General features: G+C 39.0%; 1 protein-coding gene across 1 annotated transcript; it reads left to right on the forward strand.

Moving 5' to 3' along the window:
- Positions 1 to 2,394: 2,394 nt before the first annotated feature.
- On the forward strand, positions 2,395 to 18,565 carry ldhd (lactate dehydrogenase D). Its single transcript, XM_056451581.1, has 11 exons — positions 2,395 to 2,556; positions 2,785 to 2,897; positions 4,345 to 4,487; positions 4,660 to 4,800; positions 6,100 to 6,259; positions 7,150 to 7,349; positions 7,785 to 7,913; positions 11,039 to 11,166; positions 14,147 to 14,237; positions 14,316 to 14,427; positions 18,143 to 18,565. The coding sequence occupies exons 1-11, from the start codon at positions 2,473 to 2,475 to the stop codon at positions 18,333 to 18,335; spliced, it is 1,494 nt and encodes a 497-aa protein (XP_056307556.1). The 5' UTR covers positions 2,395 to 2,472; the 3' UTR covers positions 18,336 to 18,565.
- Positions 18,566 to 19,118: the final 553 nt, after the last annotated feature.

The raw sequence follows: 19,118 nt of genomic DNA on the forward strand, positions 1-19,118 counted from the left end.
CACGGGTTACTATGGGAACCAATGGCGTAACTTGTCGGCTCCCATCTACGCAGGCTGCGAAGCCCACCGGATCTTCATGTAGACTTGCATATGAGGATGCATTAATATGGAAATTTAGAAAATACGCTGACATATTAATAAAAGGTCAAATGGACTAATTCAGTGGCCAGAGATGTTTTAAATATTTGATTATATGGTTACAATTGCGCAATTTCATTATACTGTGATTACTGTGTGTATTGGGCTCCTTTTCAAAATGCATTGAACAATGAAAACATTCTATGGGGTTAATTGGTTTCCAGAATTTGTCTTAAGTTGCAAATTAAAGTCTAATTAAGTCTAAGTAACTGCTGAAAATAAAACAGCTAAAACCAGCCAGCCCGCCCAGCTAAAATCACCTAAGACCAGCTAAAACAAACCTGACCAAGACCAGCTAAAAAGTGGCCAAAAACCCCTTTAAAACCTGCTAAGATCAGCGTCACCAGCTAAAACCAGCTAAGACAAGCTTCACCAGCTAAAACCAGCTAAGACCAACCTGACCAAGACCAACTAAGTGGCCCAAACCCCTCTAAAACCAGCGTGATTCGCTAAAACCAGCTAAGCCCAGCTTGACCAACTAAGACCAGCTAAAAAGTGGCTCAAACCCCTCTAAAACCAGCCCGACCTGCTAAAAATGAGCTTGACCAGCTAAAACCAGCTAAGACCAACCTGGTCAACTAAAACCAGCTAAAAAGTGGCCCAAACCCCTCTAAAACCAGCCTGACCCGCTAAAACCAGCTAAGACCAGCTTGACCAACTAAGACCAGCTAAAAAGTGTCTCAACCCCTCTAAAACCAGCCCGACCCGCTAAAAACGAGCTTGACCAGCTAAAACCAGCTAAGACCAACCTGACTAACTAAGACCAGCTAAAAAGTGGCCCAAACCCCTTTAAAACCAGCCTGACCCGCTAAAACCAGCTAAGACCAGCTTGACCAACTAAGACTAGCTAAAAAGTGTCTCAAACCCCTCTAAAACCAGCCCGACCCACTAAAACGAGCTTGATCAGCTAAAACCAGCTAAGACCAACCTGACCAACTAAGATCAGCTAAAAAGTGGCTCAAACTGCTCTAAAACCAACCTGACCCGCTAAAACCAGGTAAGACCAGCTTGACCAGCTAAGACCAACCTGATCAACTAAGACCCGCTAAAAGTGTCCCGAACTGCTCTAAAACTAGCCCGACCCGCTAAAACCAGGTAAGACCAGCTTGGCCAGCTAAGACCAACCTGACCAGCTAAAAAGTGGCCCAAACCCCTCTAAAACCAGCCTGACCCGCTAAAACCAGGTTAGACCAGCTGACCACTAAAACCAGCTAAGACCAACTTGACCAACTAAGACCAGCTAAAAGTGGCCCAAACTCCTCTAAAACCAGCCTGACACTCTAAAACCAGGTAAGACCATCTTGACCAGCTAAAACTAACCTGACCAACTAAGACCAGCTAAAACTGGCCAAACTCCGCAAAGACCAGCTAAAGCCAGCTAATACCAGCTTGGCGAGCTAAAACCAGCTATGACCAACCAGCTAAAATGGCCCAAACACCTCTAAAACCAGCTTGACCTGCTAAAACGAGCTTGACCAGCTAAAACCAGACCAAGACCAACCTGACCAACTAAGACCAGCTAAAATGTGGCCAAAACCCATCTGAAACCAGCCTGACCCACAAAGACCAGCTAAGACCAACCAAGACCAGCTAAAAAGTGGTCCAAACCCCTCTAAAACAGCCTGACCTGCTAAAACCAGCTAAGACCAACCTGACCAACTAAAACCAGCTAAAAGTGGCCCAAGCCCCTCTAAACCAGCCTGACCCGCTTAAACCAGGTAAGACCCTCTAAAACCAGCCTGGGAAACCAGCTAAAACCCCTTTTGGGTGACCTGCTAAAACCAGCCTGACCAGCTTAGGCTCATTTAAGCTGTTAGTAGGTAATATCAAAATAAAGTTAATTGTGTGGAGAAAAAAAGCCATGCTGAAGACTGCCTGTGTGAGGTTTTACTGCCACCTTGTGGTTAGTCCTCGAATAACTCCCTTCATTGAAATGTCCCATTTTAAAACTTGAATTGTATGAATCATACCGTACGCTTATAAAGTATTCTGTATGTCTGAAAATGTCATGAGACAAGAAAATTCACGAATTCTTCTATCATAAATATATCAATTACGTCAGGATGTTCGCTTACTAACGTTCCAAATGCGTCCGGTCAAGTCAATTAATATTTATTGTTTCAGCAAATCTGATAAATGTACTGGACGAACGTCACAACAAACACTTAATATTCATAAGTCCCTGATCAGTCGCATTTCCAGGGCGGGGCTTTGGGTTCAGAGGAGGCGTGACGTCGTTACGCTGATCCGGAAGAGTATTTAAATATACATTTAACAACTGACGTTATGCATAAAAGCTTGGTTATTTGAGCACGGATTTTTTAAGAGCTAGAAATGACCTTGATTACACAACTTGTACGCTTCACTTCCCCACGGCTGCCGTTTATTTGCGGGAGCTGCAGGAGATTTTCAGTTAAAGTAAGCGCTGGGTTTATTCTGTGTGCACTCTTAACTTACATAATTCTTGTAACTAGATTAAAGACGTGAAGTCTGTGGGATATAAAACAACCTAAACATTTTCCTTCAAAAGTTATTCATGACAAAATGAAAAACAAATTGTATTTAAATAATAAAATAAAATAGAATACCTGTCACTATGGAGTCTTGCAGGTAAACATTTGGTATTTGCGGCTTTGTTGATTTCAGACTGCAGCTGTGGAGCGGGTCGTCTCCTCGTTTCGTTCTGTCACCGGAGATGAAGGCGTGTCTGTGGGTTCTGCTGTCAGAGATCAGCATGGCAGAGATGAGTCTGTGCACAGGTGGGTTCTCTCTGCCATACCTGAGTGCCACCTGCCTCCTAACGATATGCAAAAAGTGCAGCATTAAGTCCGCCCACAATTATAAACAAACCAAGAGATAATGGTTAAAAACAGCGGTTTAATAAACAAATCCGTCAAACTGAACTTTAATTTAACTTCTTCACTCTCCTCATGCACCCCACACACAAAAATCAATCAATCAATCAATCAATCAATCAATCAATCAATCAATCAATCAATCAATCAATCAGTCAATCAATCAGTCAATCAATCGAGTAATACACTTTATCTTTTACAAATGGATGTTTTTGGCTCAAGTAATTAATCCATGTTATGTTTCTTTCTTTCATTTTTATTGTCTTGTCTTCATAGTTTTATAAAAATGGCCACTCTGGTTTCATTACCAGATTAGGGTTCTTTAGTTTATGACTACTCCCCAATTTTCTCTGTTAAAATATTCTTTATAAAGTTCCATAAAGAACCTAAGGTCTATTTATGAAATGCAAAATTTTCTAAAATTTTAAGATATTTATGTGAGTTGAACATCAATTAAGACAGTGTTAGCATCTCTTAAATTGAATCTCATTGAATTGTAGGGAACTGGCTAATTTGAAACTTTTTCCCGTTTTATTTCACCTTCTGAGTATAATGGTGTTGTAAGCTATTTTAATTTTATTAGCCTAAATCAACAACAATACAGAACCAAGTCACTAATTAATATACTGTATACACACTCACCGGCCACTTTATTAGGTACACAGACCCCGTTTTGCATTCTGACACTGTGGTCATAAAGGGATGGACATGGTCAGTAACAAGGCTGTGGTACTAATGGGCCCATTGTGTGTCAAGAAGATATCCCCACACCATTACACCACCACCAGCAGCCTGAACCGTTGATACAAGGCAGGATGGATCCCTGCTTTCATGTTGTAGCCAAATTCTGACCGTACCATCCGAATGTCACAGCAGAAATCGAGACTCATCAGATCAGGCAATGTTTTTCCAATCTTCTATTATCCAATTTTGGTGAGCCTGGTGTAGCCTCAGTTTCCTGTTCTTAGCTGACAGGAGTCGCATCCGGTGTGGTCTTCTGCTTCTGTAGCCCATATGCCTCAAGGTTGGACATGTTGTGGGTTCAGAGATGCTCTTCTGCATACCTCTGTTGTAACGAGTGGTTATTTGAGTTACTGTTGCCTTCTTATCAGCTCAGGCCATTCTCCTCTGACCTCTGACATCAACAAGGCATCTGCGCCCACAGAACTTCTGCTCACTGGATAATTTTTTGGACATCTAATAAAGTCGCTGATGAGTGTATAACTAATGTTTTACAATATGGAAGAAAAAAATTGGCCATTAATAAATCAATATACAAGCTATATCACATTTACAATTGGTTTGCACATTACTTTTTACATATCTCTGTTATTTTGTCTGGCCGTGTCAGATGCAGACCACCTGATGTGGTGGTGTTTCCTCGGTCAGTAGAAGAGGTCAGTGCTCTAGCCAAAATTTGTCACCACCACCGATTACCCATCATCCCATTCGGCACAGGGACAGGCTTGGAGGGAGGTTGTTGGTGCTCTGCAGGTTGGTCCAGTAGAGAAAAAGAGAAAGATGACTCTGCCAATGTTACTGATCAAACTTAACCTTCATTAATGTAAAATGATTTAGATCTTAAATTATTGTATATAAAAAGTCTATCTTTGTATGCTAATTTATATAATGGACCACTTTCATCTGATCTTAATGTGTATTTTAGGGTGGAGGTGTTTCAGTCTGAGAAAGATGGAGCAGGTCGTTGATCTTCACCAAGAGGATTTTGATGTGACGGTAGAGCCTGGTGTGACACGCAAAAGCCTCAATTCATACCTGCGGGACACTGGTCTCTGGTTTCCTGTTGGTCGGTCCCATTCTTGTGCATTACGTGTTCAAAATAGATCACATAAAAATCAATCATTCTGCAATTTTATTGTCAGCAGTTCAAATGGTTTTTCAAATATGTCTATTTGTGGTTTGTAATATAGCTGTCCTTCAATGTACTGTTACTTTAACAGACTGAAAAGTTGGCTTAACGAGTCTATATTTTTTACACTTTCCATTTTATGCACCTAACATGTGTGTTTCATTTCTGACACAGAGAAGATGCGAAAAGACCAATCAAAACTGGCTTGGCCAGCTGACCAATAAGAGCAGAGTTTGGCTTATGGAAGGGAGGGATTTATAGACATTAAACCCAGAATGTATTAAAACGAACCAAAACAAAATCATTGCGAAGTGATTTGAACATTACTCTTTAAAATACCATATGACCTGCACTTTAAAGACTTACGTTATCTGATTCTGATTGGTTGTCATGATTTTCTTCCGTGTAATTATGATAATAGTTTTTAACTATTGAAAAATAGGGTTGTAGACTTTTTTTAATAGTAATTATGGAAGTTAAAGAATATACAATGACGAAATTAAGTATTAAACAAACCATGTTTTTTTCCTGGGAATAATATTTCTAAAGGAGCTGTTGACATGAAATTGAACCAGGTTTTGGTAAAAACCCAAACAATCCAAACATAAAATAAAAAAAATTGTAATAACAATGGAATGACACAAGGAGAAAGTACTGAACTACTGAAATGTATTTAATACTTTACATAAAAGGCTTTTCTGGTGATGGCAGCTTAATGACACCTCTTACATGGAGAATGAAGTCACAGTTATTTTCTATTGGATTCTAAGTCAGGTGATTGTCTGGGCCATTCGAGCAGCTTTAATTTCTTTCTCTGAAAGCATTTTAGAGTTTCCTTGTATGGGGAAACTCCTTGTTTTGCATCATTGTCTTGCTGAAATCTCCACCATCCTAATGTAGATGTTGGACTGAAGCAGCTAATATTAATTTACAATGACGAATGGCAGAAGGTTGTTGAATAGCTAGGGAGAGATTACAGCTGCTGTCTGGGCTTTCACTGCCTTTCTGCACTTCCCTTTCTTCATGTGTTCAATACTTTTTCCCTGTGTCATTTCATTTTATTTTACATAACCTATTTGTAAACTAATTAGTTTAGTTTTCTCTGCATATATGGATTTCTTTGGTTGTTACCAACATCCGGTTAAAATTTAAAGTGAACAGCACCTTTTAGAACTATGCTTTTTAAGAAAAATGGTGACGCGGTCAATACTTATTTCCCCCACTATATTTCCACAGATCCAGGTGCTGATGCATCTCTCTGCGGCATGGCTGCAACTAGTGCGTCAGGCACGAATGCAGTCCGCTATGGCACAATGCGCGAGAACGTCCTGAACCTGGAGGTAGTTTTAGCAGATGGAACAATCCTCCACACAGCAGGAAAGGGGCGTCGTTCGAGGTATGACTGCCAATAAGTTGAACTAAACCATTTGCTGTTGATCTTTGATGAACTTTTTCCAGCGCACTTCCCTTTTAGAAAGACAGCTGCTGGATACAACCTAACAAACCTTTTTGTGGGTTCTGAGGTAGGGCTGAACAATATATCGTTTGAGCATCGATATCCTAATGTGTGTATCTGCAATAGTCACATCACAGGATTAAATTACTTATTAAAGATTGAAAGATAAAGATATTATAGAACTTTATATATTTTTATTATTTATACAATGATGACCATGCTATTTTACATTTGATTGTTCAATTTCTGTACTTGAATACTGTTAGACTCCCAAGAAAAAAAAATTGTTTGTAATTGATCATATTTTATGCAGATGTACTGCATAGAAAAAGTCTTGATCATTCCAGTCGATCTAAATGAACGAAATCTTTCCAAATAAAGCTATTTAAATCAAAAATCACTGAAATTATATTCATATCGCAATATATATCACAGCAAAAAATATGGCAATGTCAGATTTTTCCAGTATCGTGCAGTCCTACTCTGAGGGAACTTTGGGTATATTTACCAAAGCCACACATTTTTGTAGAATAGTTGCAAAAAAGTACTCGGACGACATACTAAATTTGGCCAGTAGCATGTAAAAATTCCCAATATTCATTCAACTATTTTCAAAAGTACATGGTTGACATACTAGCTTTTGGCAATTCAAATTATTTCTGTAATAGCTGTGAAAAAGTACTTTGATCTCATTTTAACAAGTAGCATGTACAAATTCACAACATTCATAGATCAGTTGATAAAACTACTCCGATAACATGCTAATCTGGCAAGGAGTATGTCCAAATTAAAAATTTGATAGACTTTTCTCAATGCACTTCCTCTTTTAGGAAGACAGCGGCTGGATACAACCTAACAAACCTTTTTGTGGGCTCCGAAGGAACTTTGGGTATCATTACCAAAGCCACACTCCGATTATATGGCGTTCCTGAAAGTATGGTGTCAGCTGTTTGTTCTTTCCCATCCGTCCAATCAGCAGTCGACAGCACCGTTCAGATCCTTCAAGCTGGAGTCCCCATTGCCCGTATAGGTAAGCACATTGTTACGATTTCTTGTGTTTTGTACTTGTAAAATCACAGATTGTGTCGCTCCAAACTACATGCGTGCCTTTCAGTGTGACTTAGTACAGAACTCGTTCATTGTAATCTATTCATTGAAGTCTCCCTCAATAAACATTCATTCAGAAGGAAACAGCGACCTTATACTCCGAGCTCAGTCAAGGGTTTAATGAATTGCTTGATTCTTAGAACCACAACGTGTTTTTTTTTTCTTTTGCAGTCCACTCAGGGAAAATCTTCCACCAGTAGCACCATCCAATTTATGAGTAATCAGGCATGACCGGCCTCTAAGATTTATAAATCGAGGCTGCATTGAGGCATTGATTTTTTTTTTTTTAAGCATGGACTTTCTACACACAAAGGCCTTAAATGACTTAATCGATACTGATACATTCTTTTTTTTGCAGAGTTCTTGGATGACGTGATGATAAACGCATGCAATCGTTTCAACAACCTGTCCTATGCTGTAACACCCACTCTATTCCTGGAGTTTCATGGGAGCTCCAAGAGCATGGAGGAGCAGGTGTCTGTCACAGGTACAGTATTGTGTATATATATATCTGAATTTTTATGAATACTGAATACTGGAGTGGTGTTTTTTATTGTATTTTTGTACAGCAGTGTACTAGCCAAGGGAATGAAAGGACTGTAGTCTATGGCTGCATCAAAATATGCATCCTTCACTACAACACTATATTAGTCGAAAAATAGTATGTTGAAAAGTAATATGTCTAATTTTACAATATTTACAAGATTAAAAAAAATATAACCTTGAAGTTGGGTGGCACGGTGGCTCAGTGGTTAGCACCTTCGCCTCACAGCAAGAAGGTTGCCGGTTCGAGTCCTGGCTGGAACAGTTGGCATTTCTGTGTGAAACTTGCATGTTCTCCCTGTGTTGGCGTGGGTTTTCTCCGGGTGCTCCAGTTTCCCCCACAGTCCAAAGACATGCACTATAGGTGAATTGGGTGAACAAAATTGGCCATAGTGTATGAGTGGGTGTATGGGTGTTTCCCAATATTGGGTTGCAGCTGGAAAGGCATCTGCTGCGTAAAACATATGCCGGAATAGTTGGCGGTTCATTTTGCTGTGGCGACCCTGAGGTCATTAATCAATAATTTAATGACCTCGAAACTACTTTCGGCAAGTTGTACGTCCAAATTCAACATTTTTCGTGGAATAATTGCAAAAAAGTACTCGGACGACATAGTAATTTTGGGAAGTGGCATGTAAAAATTCACAATATTCATGCAACTATTTTCAAAAAGTACCTGGATGACATACTTTTGGCAATTCATATTGCAATTTTTTTTAAATATTTCTAAAATAGTTGATAAATATATAAATAATTGCAGATAGTTTTATCTACTAATTAGTAGTAGTACTATGTACAAATCCACAACGTTCATAGATTAGTTGATAAAACTACTCGGATAACATACTAATCTAGCGAGGAGTATGTCAAAATTCACAGTATTCATTCCAGTAATTCATTTTCCTTCGGCTAATGCCGTGGTCACACTAAAGTTTGAACTTGCAAAATTCTGTCGTATGGTGTTGCGAAAAGGGGGCGGGATTAAACAAGACAATTAGACAATAAAAAATAGCGATTGGTTCATATTTTAAATTTTTGTAGAGAGAGGTCATGCTTTGATTGGTCTCATGCAGTCACATGATGCAATTTCACAACTTTTGAAGGCAGAGACATGCGAAACTTGTCACATGAGCTTGCCTTTTCGGTCTGTTGCGTTCACAGACTTATGAATGGAAGTCTGTGGGGCGAAAAGTGCAGTGTGATTGCAGCTTTAGTCTCTACTTCAGAAGTCGCCACAGTGGAATGAACCGCCAACTCTTCCGGCATATGTTTTACACAGTGGATGCCTTTCCAGCCGTAACCCAGTACTGGGAAACACCCATATACATTCACACACACACATACTCATCCAATTTAGTTTATTCATTTCACCTGTACCACATGTCTTTGGACTGTGGGGGAAACCAGAGCACCCGGAGGAAACCCACGCCAACATGGGGAGAACATGCAAACTCCACAGAGAATTGCCAACTGGTCCAGCCGGTACTTGAACAAGCAACCTTCTTGTTATGATGCGAAGGTGCTAACCCTTGAGCCACCGTGCCGCCCCTTTAGGCAATTCACATTTCCAAATTCACAATATTTCTATAATAGTTGTGGAAAAAGTACTTTGATCTGCTAATTTTAACAAGTACTATGTCCAAATCCACAACATTCATAGATTAGTTGATAAAACTACTCTGATAACATGTTTATCATTATATAGATAAGCTCAGATTTTCTTTTCAAGTGGAAATTCACATTTGTTTATAGTAGCGCTGCACAGTACTGGAAAAAGGACATTGCAATGTTTGATTTTTCTGCGATTTATATTGCGATATTGGGCAGCGCGGTGGTACAGTGGGTAGCTCTGTTGCCTCACAGCAAGAAAGTCGCTGGTTCAAGCCTCGGCTGTGTCAGTTGGCATTTCTGTGTGGAGTTTGCATGTTCTCCTTGTGTTCGTGTGGGTTTCCTCGGGGTGCTTCTGTTACCCCAACTATTCCAAAGAGATGCTTTATAGGTGAATTGGGTAAGCTAAATTGTCCGTAGTGTATGTGTGTGTATGAGAGTGTATGGTTTCCCAGTGATGAGTCCCAGCAGCTGGAAGGGCATCCACTGTGTAAAACAAATGCTGATAAGTTGGTGGTTCATTCAGCTGTGGCGTCCCCAGATTAGCAAAGGGACTAAGCCAAAAAGAAAATGAATGAATATTGTGATATTTTGTAACTCTATTTGGAAAGAACTCATCATTTTACTTTGATTGGGAGTTATTTTTACTTGTTTTACTTAGTTTTCTGCATTTATATTTATATTGCGATATGAATATAATTTTTACAAAATCCCTTAAGTAACTCTATTTGGAAAGAACTCATCGTTTTACTTTGATTGGGATTTTGACTTTGACTGGGATTTTGTAGGTGAGTGCATCTACATAAAACATACAAAATTACCATAAAATAAACTAATTAAAGCATGGACAAAAACAATTAAGGAATGGTAAAAAATAAAATGAACACCACTTTATTGTTTTCCGTGGAGTACAGTATCGAGGTACAGAAATTTTATAATCAAATGTAAAACAACACCGCATGTAGTATTCATTGAATAATTAAACACAATCATTCTTTGATAAAGTGGCAAATTTTATAGTTTTTGTGCGCAAATGGTTTAAATTCACTTGAAATGTTAGGTATTGAAATCTTACTTGAAATCTAGGCATTGAAAACACATACAAATAAAAATCTTTCACACTATTATATTAGGGTTAAACTTCCATCATGTGCTCTGAACTGTGTGTTGCGGGTTAATTATAGTCCCAATTTGACATTGGAGATCCTGCAGTGTGACTATTGCAAATTTGCACTTTGCGATATTGATGTTCAAACGAAATATTGTGCAACCCTAGTTTACAGAGCAGTTGCCTACTTACGTCAATAATATGTCCAACTTCACTGTATTCATAAAATGGTTACTTTATAATATCTGAATGACCTATTATTTTTGGGAAGTAGTACTTTCAAATTAAGAGTATTTGTAAAATAGTTGCCTCTAAAAGGCTGACTCAGAGATATTCATTCTGTTTGTGTTCAGAGGAGATCACCCGGGATAACGGAGGCTCAGACTTTGCCTGGGCTGAAGACGAGGAGACCCGCAGCCGGCTGTGGAAAGCCCGTCATGATGCGTGGTATGCTGCCATGGCCCTGAGGCCTGGATGTAAGGTGGGAATAATCACTGCAACATGATTCTGACTCATACAAGAGTGGTTTATTTTCCGACACTGGAAAAGTAGCCATTCTAATGCTGGGTTTACACCAAATGAAAATTTAAAGCTCGCCTGAAGCTTCGAAATGTGCAATTTTTGTTCCATTTTTTTTTTTTTATGTAATTTTAAATTTAACAATAAGACGGAGTGGGAGATAGAGTAGCTCCTCCCCTTAAAAAAAAAACATCTAATAGCATAGCGTTTTTTTAACACTGCTCCACCATTGGGAATTCAAGCACATAACAATAGTGTCTTAAAGGAGGCGGGACTTGCGAGATGCTAGAGAGCATTTGATTTGTCAGACGATTTGATGAGTAACTAAAATATGAGGTGATATCATAAAAATCGATGATCCATTTGGTTGGAGGTGACAAACTAAAAGCTTTAGATGTTTATATCTTCTAATCGCCAGTTTTGTCACTGTTTTAAAGCATACTAGCTTATAGACATCCTTGAAACTAACATGTTGTCTGCGCAATAGCCTATGGTTAGCGCGCTGACATATGGTGCAGGAGCAAGTCAGGGCGTTCTGAGTTCGAATCCCGGCTCGAGGTCATTTCCCAAACTTACCAACCCCTCTTTCTCTCCAACTTCGCTTCCTGTCTCATTACTGTCCTATCTAATGAAGGCAAAAATAAATCTTAAAAAAAACTAACATGTTGATACTAACATATACAGTTTTATAAAAGTTTGGCCACCCCTGATCATTTTCATAATTGCAAGCCATAGCCTGCTGGCCTTTCAAATCAGCAAATTCATTTAGATATATTTTATACCCTATGGAAAAAGCTACATTTCAGTTCTGACATAACATTAATTTAATCAACAGATGCAATGCAATTTAAGTCTTAACAAAAACTGGCAGGTGCAAATATTTGGGCAACCCAACAGTTTGCTGAAATAACCTGTAGACGCTTCATATAGTCAAGGGTAAGTCCCTGAATTCCTGCTGAAGGCATTTTGAGCCATTCTTCCTTGCAAAGTTTCTCCAGTTCAGGCAGGTTTGATGGGTGCCGGGCATGAACGGCCCTTTTTAAATCAATCCATAGATTTTCGATGATGTTCAAGTTTGGGGACTGAGATGGCCATTCTAGAACATTGTATCATGTCTGACAATGAATTCTTTGGTAGATCTGGAACTGATCGTAACTTCAGCCTCTTGACTGATTCCTGAACATTGTTCTTTAGAATCTGCTGATTCTGGGTTGAATCCATGCGATCTTTAACTCTCGTAAAGTTCTAGTACCTGTGCTTGCCACACATCCCCACAGAATGATAGAGCCCCCACCATATTTTACAGTAGGGAGCAGGTTCTTCTCCTGGAATGCTGTGTTCTTTTTCCGTCATGCCAAGCGCGCACACTGTAAAACCCAACAGTCAACTTTAACAAATGAAATGAGTGTAGTTAACTCTACTCATAAAATTCTACTCATTTAAAAAGCCTTTTGAACTCAGTGTTGAAGATAATGAGTTAATTAAATACTTCATTACTTCAACTTAAACAGAGTAAGTTCATAGTACTCATATAGATTAGTTTTTTTTAACTCAAATGGTTTGTTGCAATCGGTTTCCAAATGTTTTGAGTTGGCTTAACTTATTGAGTTTTACAATACTCAGTTGGTTTGAGTTCTCTTTATTTAATGGGCTTTGCTGTGCTCAAATTGCTTTGTTTACTCAAATGGATTACGTTCACAGTACACATTAGAATTAGTTTTGAAGCTTAAATGGTGTGTTGCAATTGGTTTCCTCAAATGGTTTGAGTTACCTTAACTTTTTGGGTTTGACAGTGTATGGTTGTGGCATCTGTCCACAGTATATTTTTCTAAAATGATTAAGGCTTGTTTAGATGAGCCTTTGCATACCTCAAACGACTCTTCTCATTGGCAGAATGCAGAAAAGGCTTCTTCTGAATCACCTTCCATTGAGCTGTTCTTTGTGAAGAGCGTGCTGGACTGGGGAACTATGTATAGTGACATTATTTGCAGCAAAATGCTCCTAGAGGTCTTTGGAGGTGGTCTGTGGTTTGTCTGTGACCATTCTAACCATTCTTCGCCTTTGCCTTTTCAGATATTTTTTTGGTCTAGCACATCTTTCCTTCACAAGAACTGTTCCTGTGGCCTTCCATTTTCTTACTATATTTCTGACTGTAGAGGTAGAGCCTTTAAACCTTTGGGATAGCTTTTTGTATCCTTCTCCTAATTCATGTTGATGAATTATCCTAGTTTTTAGGTCATTAGGAAGATCTTTTGAGATTCTGATGTTGCTACTTTCTGCTTCACAATAAGGAGAAGCACAACTAGCAATCAGCAATGTTAAATATCCTTTTCCATGATTGGTTGCACCTGTTTTAGGATTGTTAAGGTTCACTGAGTCACTTGAAATGTTTTTTTTATGTTGTAGTCATTAAGCATTACGTGACTACAGGTTTGATATCCAAACAAAAGAGAGGGTGCTTCTGCATTGCCTATTTCTTAGTTTCAATTTAATTTGACACATCTCAATACTGCTACACTACGTATTTCTGTCAGAAAAACATGACGTTATCTAGCTTTCTCTAGAAACCGAATGGCATTGCAATGCAATCTTCTCTTATATAGAAAGAGCACATTATTATGCAGCCACCGAGGGGTGCCCAAATTTTTGCATAAAACTGTGAAATAATTTATTTTGATTTCACAGGGACTTTAAATATATGTGCAAGTAGACTACATACAAGATCAGTCCAAATGCATGAATAGAGGTGAAAAATGTAAAACGCATGCCTCAGTCGTATCTTCCGCGCGAGTTAAAACTCAACTTGAGCTGAAAATTCGTAAAAGACGTTACATATCCTGCAATCTAGAATGAGTGACCTGATACAGATGTTTGCTTCAAAGTTTGTTTATACGCTCAAATATTTGAATATGTAATTCAGATCTCTACTCTTTTTCTTACAGGCATATTCTACAGACGTTTGCGTGCCTATTTCGCGACTACCTCAGATTATAGTGGAGACGAAGGCAGACTTAATCAGCAACAATATTACCGGTAGATTATCCAGTCTATTTTTCTTATTTGATTTTCATATTTAACTTCAGATAATGATATGTTTACATTATATTCTAGGCCCTATTGCAGGACACGTGGGTGATGGAAACTTCCATTGTTTAATCGTACTGGATCCTAATGATCCAGACGAGGTGCAGAGGGTTCACTCCTTCACCGAGAGACTGGCCAGGTACTTGTCTTTAACTCCTTTCAGCAGTTTTACGCCCTCACAATGATGATCTGATGCAGCTGAGAGGGACTGGGAGCAGCTTTTGTATGAATTGTCAGTTTTGTTTTGAGTAGCAATCAATAGCAGGGTTGTTTCTCAGAGCGTCTCCTGCCATTTGAAGAGCGTTTATTGACAATGACAGACATAGAGGGCCTAGAGTCTGGCTTAAGAGCCAAGCACAAATAATAAAGGCGTCACCTTCCATCCATCTCTGGCAAATACAATGGATGAGTGAACAGCATCCAGACACTACAATCTCATTTACTTCAAGAATGACAGTGACAATATTTATTTATATACAGTAGCACAATTTTTTATGATGTTCATTGGACAAAGTGCTTTCCAAAAATGAACAGAAAGTAGACAGACAACTATAAACAGACTACGAATAACGATCATACCTTCTAACAGCTAAATGCCTTTGAGAACAAATATGCTTGTCTTTTTGGTAAGGCATTCCAAAGCCTGGGGGTTGCAATGCAGAAAGCATGATCTCCCCTACATTTAGTCTTGATTTGGAGATGCACATCAGATCCTGATCGGAGGACCGAAGGGATCTGGTAGGCTGGTAAAGTCTCAGTAGCTCACAGAGATGAACAGAAGTCATACCGTTTAGAGCAGGGGTGCCCAAACCTTTTCGTATGAAAGGTCAAAAACCAAATATCATTTGGTTGGGCCGAAGATAAATAAACCAACTATATAACATTGTTGTCATGGTTAATTTCCTAATTACTCATAATATTTCCAAATAAATAGAAACATTACTTTAAATGGTATTAACTAATGCAGTATAACTTTTAAATGATAACTTACTGCAATAAAAACATAAACAATCCCATTTATAACTCAGTGGAGTTCAATGCTGAATACACTAGTCAAGCAAAATCTGCCTTTGATTTGATTTGCTCACCAAAGTCTCTGCATTGTTGTGTAACAGTGTGTAGATTTAAACTAAATCTGATTAATTTACACCATTAAATTGAAACATTTAATTTCAGTAAGCTGTTAACAATAAAACAAAGGGTTACATTAAATTTGAATTGACGATCTCAAACATCCCCATTATTCTCCCTCTGTTGGGATGGCAGGCCAAATCAAAGGTTACCATGGGCCAACTTTGGCCTGCAGGCCCTAGTTTGAGCATCTCTGGTTTAGAGATTTTACTAGAAAAAGTCAGATTTTCTCTAGAACAGACCATTAGACTGGAGTAATATGCTTACTCTGTTTTTTTTTTTTTTTTTTAGTCCCAGTCAGAAGATGGGCCACTGAATTTTGGACAAGTTGTAGCCTATAAGTTTCAGTAGCCACATTTCCACTGTCATGCCAGTGCGAGTCAGGTTTTTCACCAGTCCAATAGCCTGGAAGCTTAAGGCTGAAATTCATTTCATGTTATTTCTATAGCGCTTTTACAATTAAGACTGTGTCAAAGCAGCTTCACATCGAGGATTATTGTAAACTGAAACAGTGTCATCTCAGTTTTCAGTGAAGTTCAGTTTAGTTGTGTAATTACATCGCAATTCCACTGTTGGGCCAATAGCTTGCTGCGCGTCACAAAAAACCCACCCTAATAATGCCCCCCGTATCCAATGTCCAATGCCGGCATTACTTCGCGTCAACCTAACTAACCCAAACCTGCCAACACTCCTGGTCTACCATATTTCAGACCCATCTCCCACCACCCTCCCGTTTTCTTTTTCCAGAAAACTCCAGAAATTTCAACCCCCCCCCCTTTTCTTAGCATTTTGGTACAGTCTGTAAAGCCTCTGGGTCGCCAACTTTCGTATAGTATCCGATTGCAGTGGCCACCCGAAACCCAGTGCATAGTACAGTTACTTACCTGGTTCTCAGCTTTGTTATTCAGACACCTCTTATTGGCTGTTGAAAAATCCCAAACGCCTGATTCTGGTCTTCAATTCACACGATCATAACCAACGCCATACCTGCTTCCACTCCTGTTTTTCATATTTTAGACCCATCTACCACCACCCTCCCTTTTTGTTATTTCTCATCGAAAACTCACGTATTTTTAAATACCCCCCGTTCTTCATCTTTCATGTCCGATTGCAGCGGCCAGCCGAAACCCCGCTGCATAGTACACCATAGTACTGTTACTTACCCGGTAAGCTGTGTTATTCAGACACCTCACCCCCGACACGACTACACCTCTGCTAAAATTAGAGTCACAAGCACAACCTCACATCAATACGAGAACTTCAAGATGGAGACAACTGAAGCGATTGCTCAGCAATGATGTATTTGATCACATCCTCGTTTCTGCAAACGTCGCCCATCTGCCGCAGAACATTCTCCTCAGTCCAAATGTTCAAATGAGAGACCTGGTGTATTCAACTATCCAGTACTGTCTGTTCTCCATTTTCTTCTTGTTTGTAAGCAAGCGTGATTGCAAACGTAACTTAAATGGGCATCTTGCCACCTCTTAACCTGACATAGGAAGTATTGGTATTGGTTTTGGTACACAGGTATTCGGCTGGCCAAAAAAGGATGGCTGCTGGCCCAATCAAGCCCTGGAAGTGACTGTGGAAGGCTGGCTCGCCCTGGCATGCTCGCTTTAGACTAAATATTAGAAACGCGGCTATTGTAAGCTGTAACATCTTGGCTGATTAGAGTTTGTCCTGATATATGTTAATAGAGTTGGACTTGCCTTTTTTGTACAAGTTCAGGAAATGTAAGCAGAACAATGTAAACATGCTGACCGTAGATCATTTAAACAAGCTTGTTACCTGAAAGTTCTGAAGGACTTGGCCAGGCCTAATTGATGAATCTCTTGATTTCTCTAATACCTTCAATCCTGTAAACTTTAATATGATTCTGCTTTTTAAAGGAAAGTGCAGGGTGCAATCGAAGACTGGAATATATCACATTTAAGGTTACCTGACAAAATCCTTCAGGCTTGTCTCATTGCAGCAAAAATTGTGGAAAGACTGTACAATAAAGTGGTAGTTCCTTGTCATGTCAAACAATAGGAACTGCTTCATGAGTAAGACAAGTAGGTGTTGGATTTCTGCCATACCGGGGTGCCCCAGAGACAAGTCGTCATTATTGTGTTGGAGAATGTGGAGGTGGAAACACCTGGGAATCTTAAACAGGACTGGACAGACAGCTCAGCCACATAGATTCTGCTTCCTGAGGAAACTTGCAACTTTACCGCCATTCACACTACTGTACCAGTGACACAAAGCAATGAGCAACTGTTCATTTCAATGGAGAGCCAGTGACTTTCGGTGATCTCCAGCCACATGAGCATCTGCGGCTGTTGGTTACCATATGTGTGCATGTCTAGAAATAAAAAAAAAGTTACAAATCCTTCAATTTTAAGCAAATAAGGAGCGATTCGACAGCCAATAGGAGCATCAGTGGATCCTCTCTTAGCTCCTCTACTAGCTAGTGGTATTCTCTGGGCTGCAGATCTGCACAGACTGACATTTATAACAGATAAATAGCTGCAATGACTATTATATTGTACTCATGAGGGCGATAAGTTCCCAATCCAAATTTTGATTGAATTCAGAAGCTGACATTCAAAATTTGGTTTCAAATGTTTTCTGTGTAAGAGAAACATGTCAATGCTATTAACAATGAACACTTTAAAAGACAGTAATGTGACGGCATCTTTACAGTGAATTCATTCATTCTCATGTTGTTTGTCCTGATGCAGGAGGGCACTGGCGATGGATGGAACTTGTACCGGTGAACATGGGATCGGTCTTGGAAAACGGGCCCTGCTCAGGGAAGAGGTCGGTCCACTGGCCATTGAGGTCATGAAGGGCCTCAAGGCCTCCCTAGACCCCAGAAACCTGATGAATCCTGGGAAGGTATTGGAATTAACACAAACCACCACAGAACATTAAGCAAATACTTTGTATTACACTTGAGCACTAGAGGTTAGAAGATTTAGACTGATCTGCACGGAAAATGTAATTCTGGTGGATTTTGAGTCATTTTAATGTGCTTATCATTCAAGCTTCATACAAATGATTGTATGAATTGTTATTCAGTATTATTGTGAAAACAGTATGAATGTAAAGAGGATATTTGTAATTTTCCACTGCAGTCTCACTATAAATGTCTCACTATTCAACTTGTCAATGATTATATTTATTTTTTTGGAATATATTTGCTTTGGCAGAACATAATTTCTGAATAAGCTACAGTAAGGTCTGATAAACTACATTTGATAAAGAAAATAACAATTGTAACAGAAAATTGTTTAGTTTTTTCTGGTTTGTTTTGAAATGAGTCTTTTTGATTGAGGGTATGTTACACAACAACAATAAACTGAAAGACAACAGCATGTTAAAGGTATACATTTACTCACTATTTACTTGCCCTAAAGTGGTTCCAAACCTTAATGAGTTACTATATTCTGTCAAGCACGAAAGAAGATATTCTGAAGAAAGCTGAAAACCTGTAACCATTGACTTCCATAGTAGAAAAAATATATAAAAGTCAATGGTTACAGGATTCCGGCTTTCTCCAAATATCTTCTTTTCTCTTCAACAGAAGTCAAACTGGTTTGGAACAAGGGCGAGTAAATGATGACATAATTTTCAGTTTTGGGTGAACTATCCCTTTAAATGTTCTCTTTTCACACAGATTAGAAAAAAACAACAAAAAAATCTGTAGTATACGCT

Source organism: Danio aesculapii, chromosome 25, assembly GCF_903798145.1.
Source record: "Danio aesculapii chromosome 25, fDanAes4.1, whole genome shotgun sequence".
Classification (NCBI taxonomy): Eukaryota; Metazoa; Chordata; class Actinopteri; order Cypriniformes; family Danionidae; genus Danio; species Danio aesculapii.

What these genes read in the sequence shown, in the direction of transcription:
- ldhd (XM_056451581.1), top strand. Translation starts at nt 2,473, where the DNA reads ATGACCTTGATTACACAACTTGTACGCTTCACTTCCCCACGGCTGCCG. An exon ending in GCAGGAGATTTTCAGTTAAA is followed by an intron (nt 2,557 to 2,784) that starts GTAAGCGCTGGG and finishes TGTTGATTTCAG; the next exon opens with ACTGCAGCTGTGGAGCGGGT. An exon ending in TGGTCTCTGGTTTCCTGTTG is followed by an intron (nt 4,801 to 6,099) that starts GTCGGTCCCATT and finishes ATATTTCCACAG; the next exon opens with ATCCAGGTGCTGATGCATCT.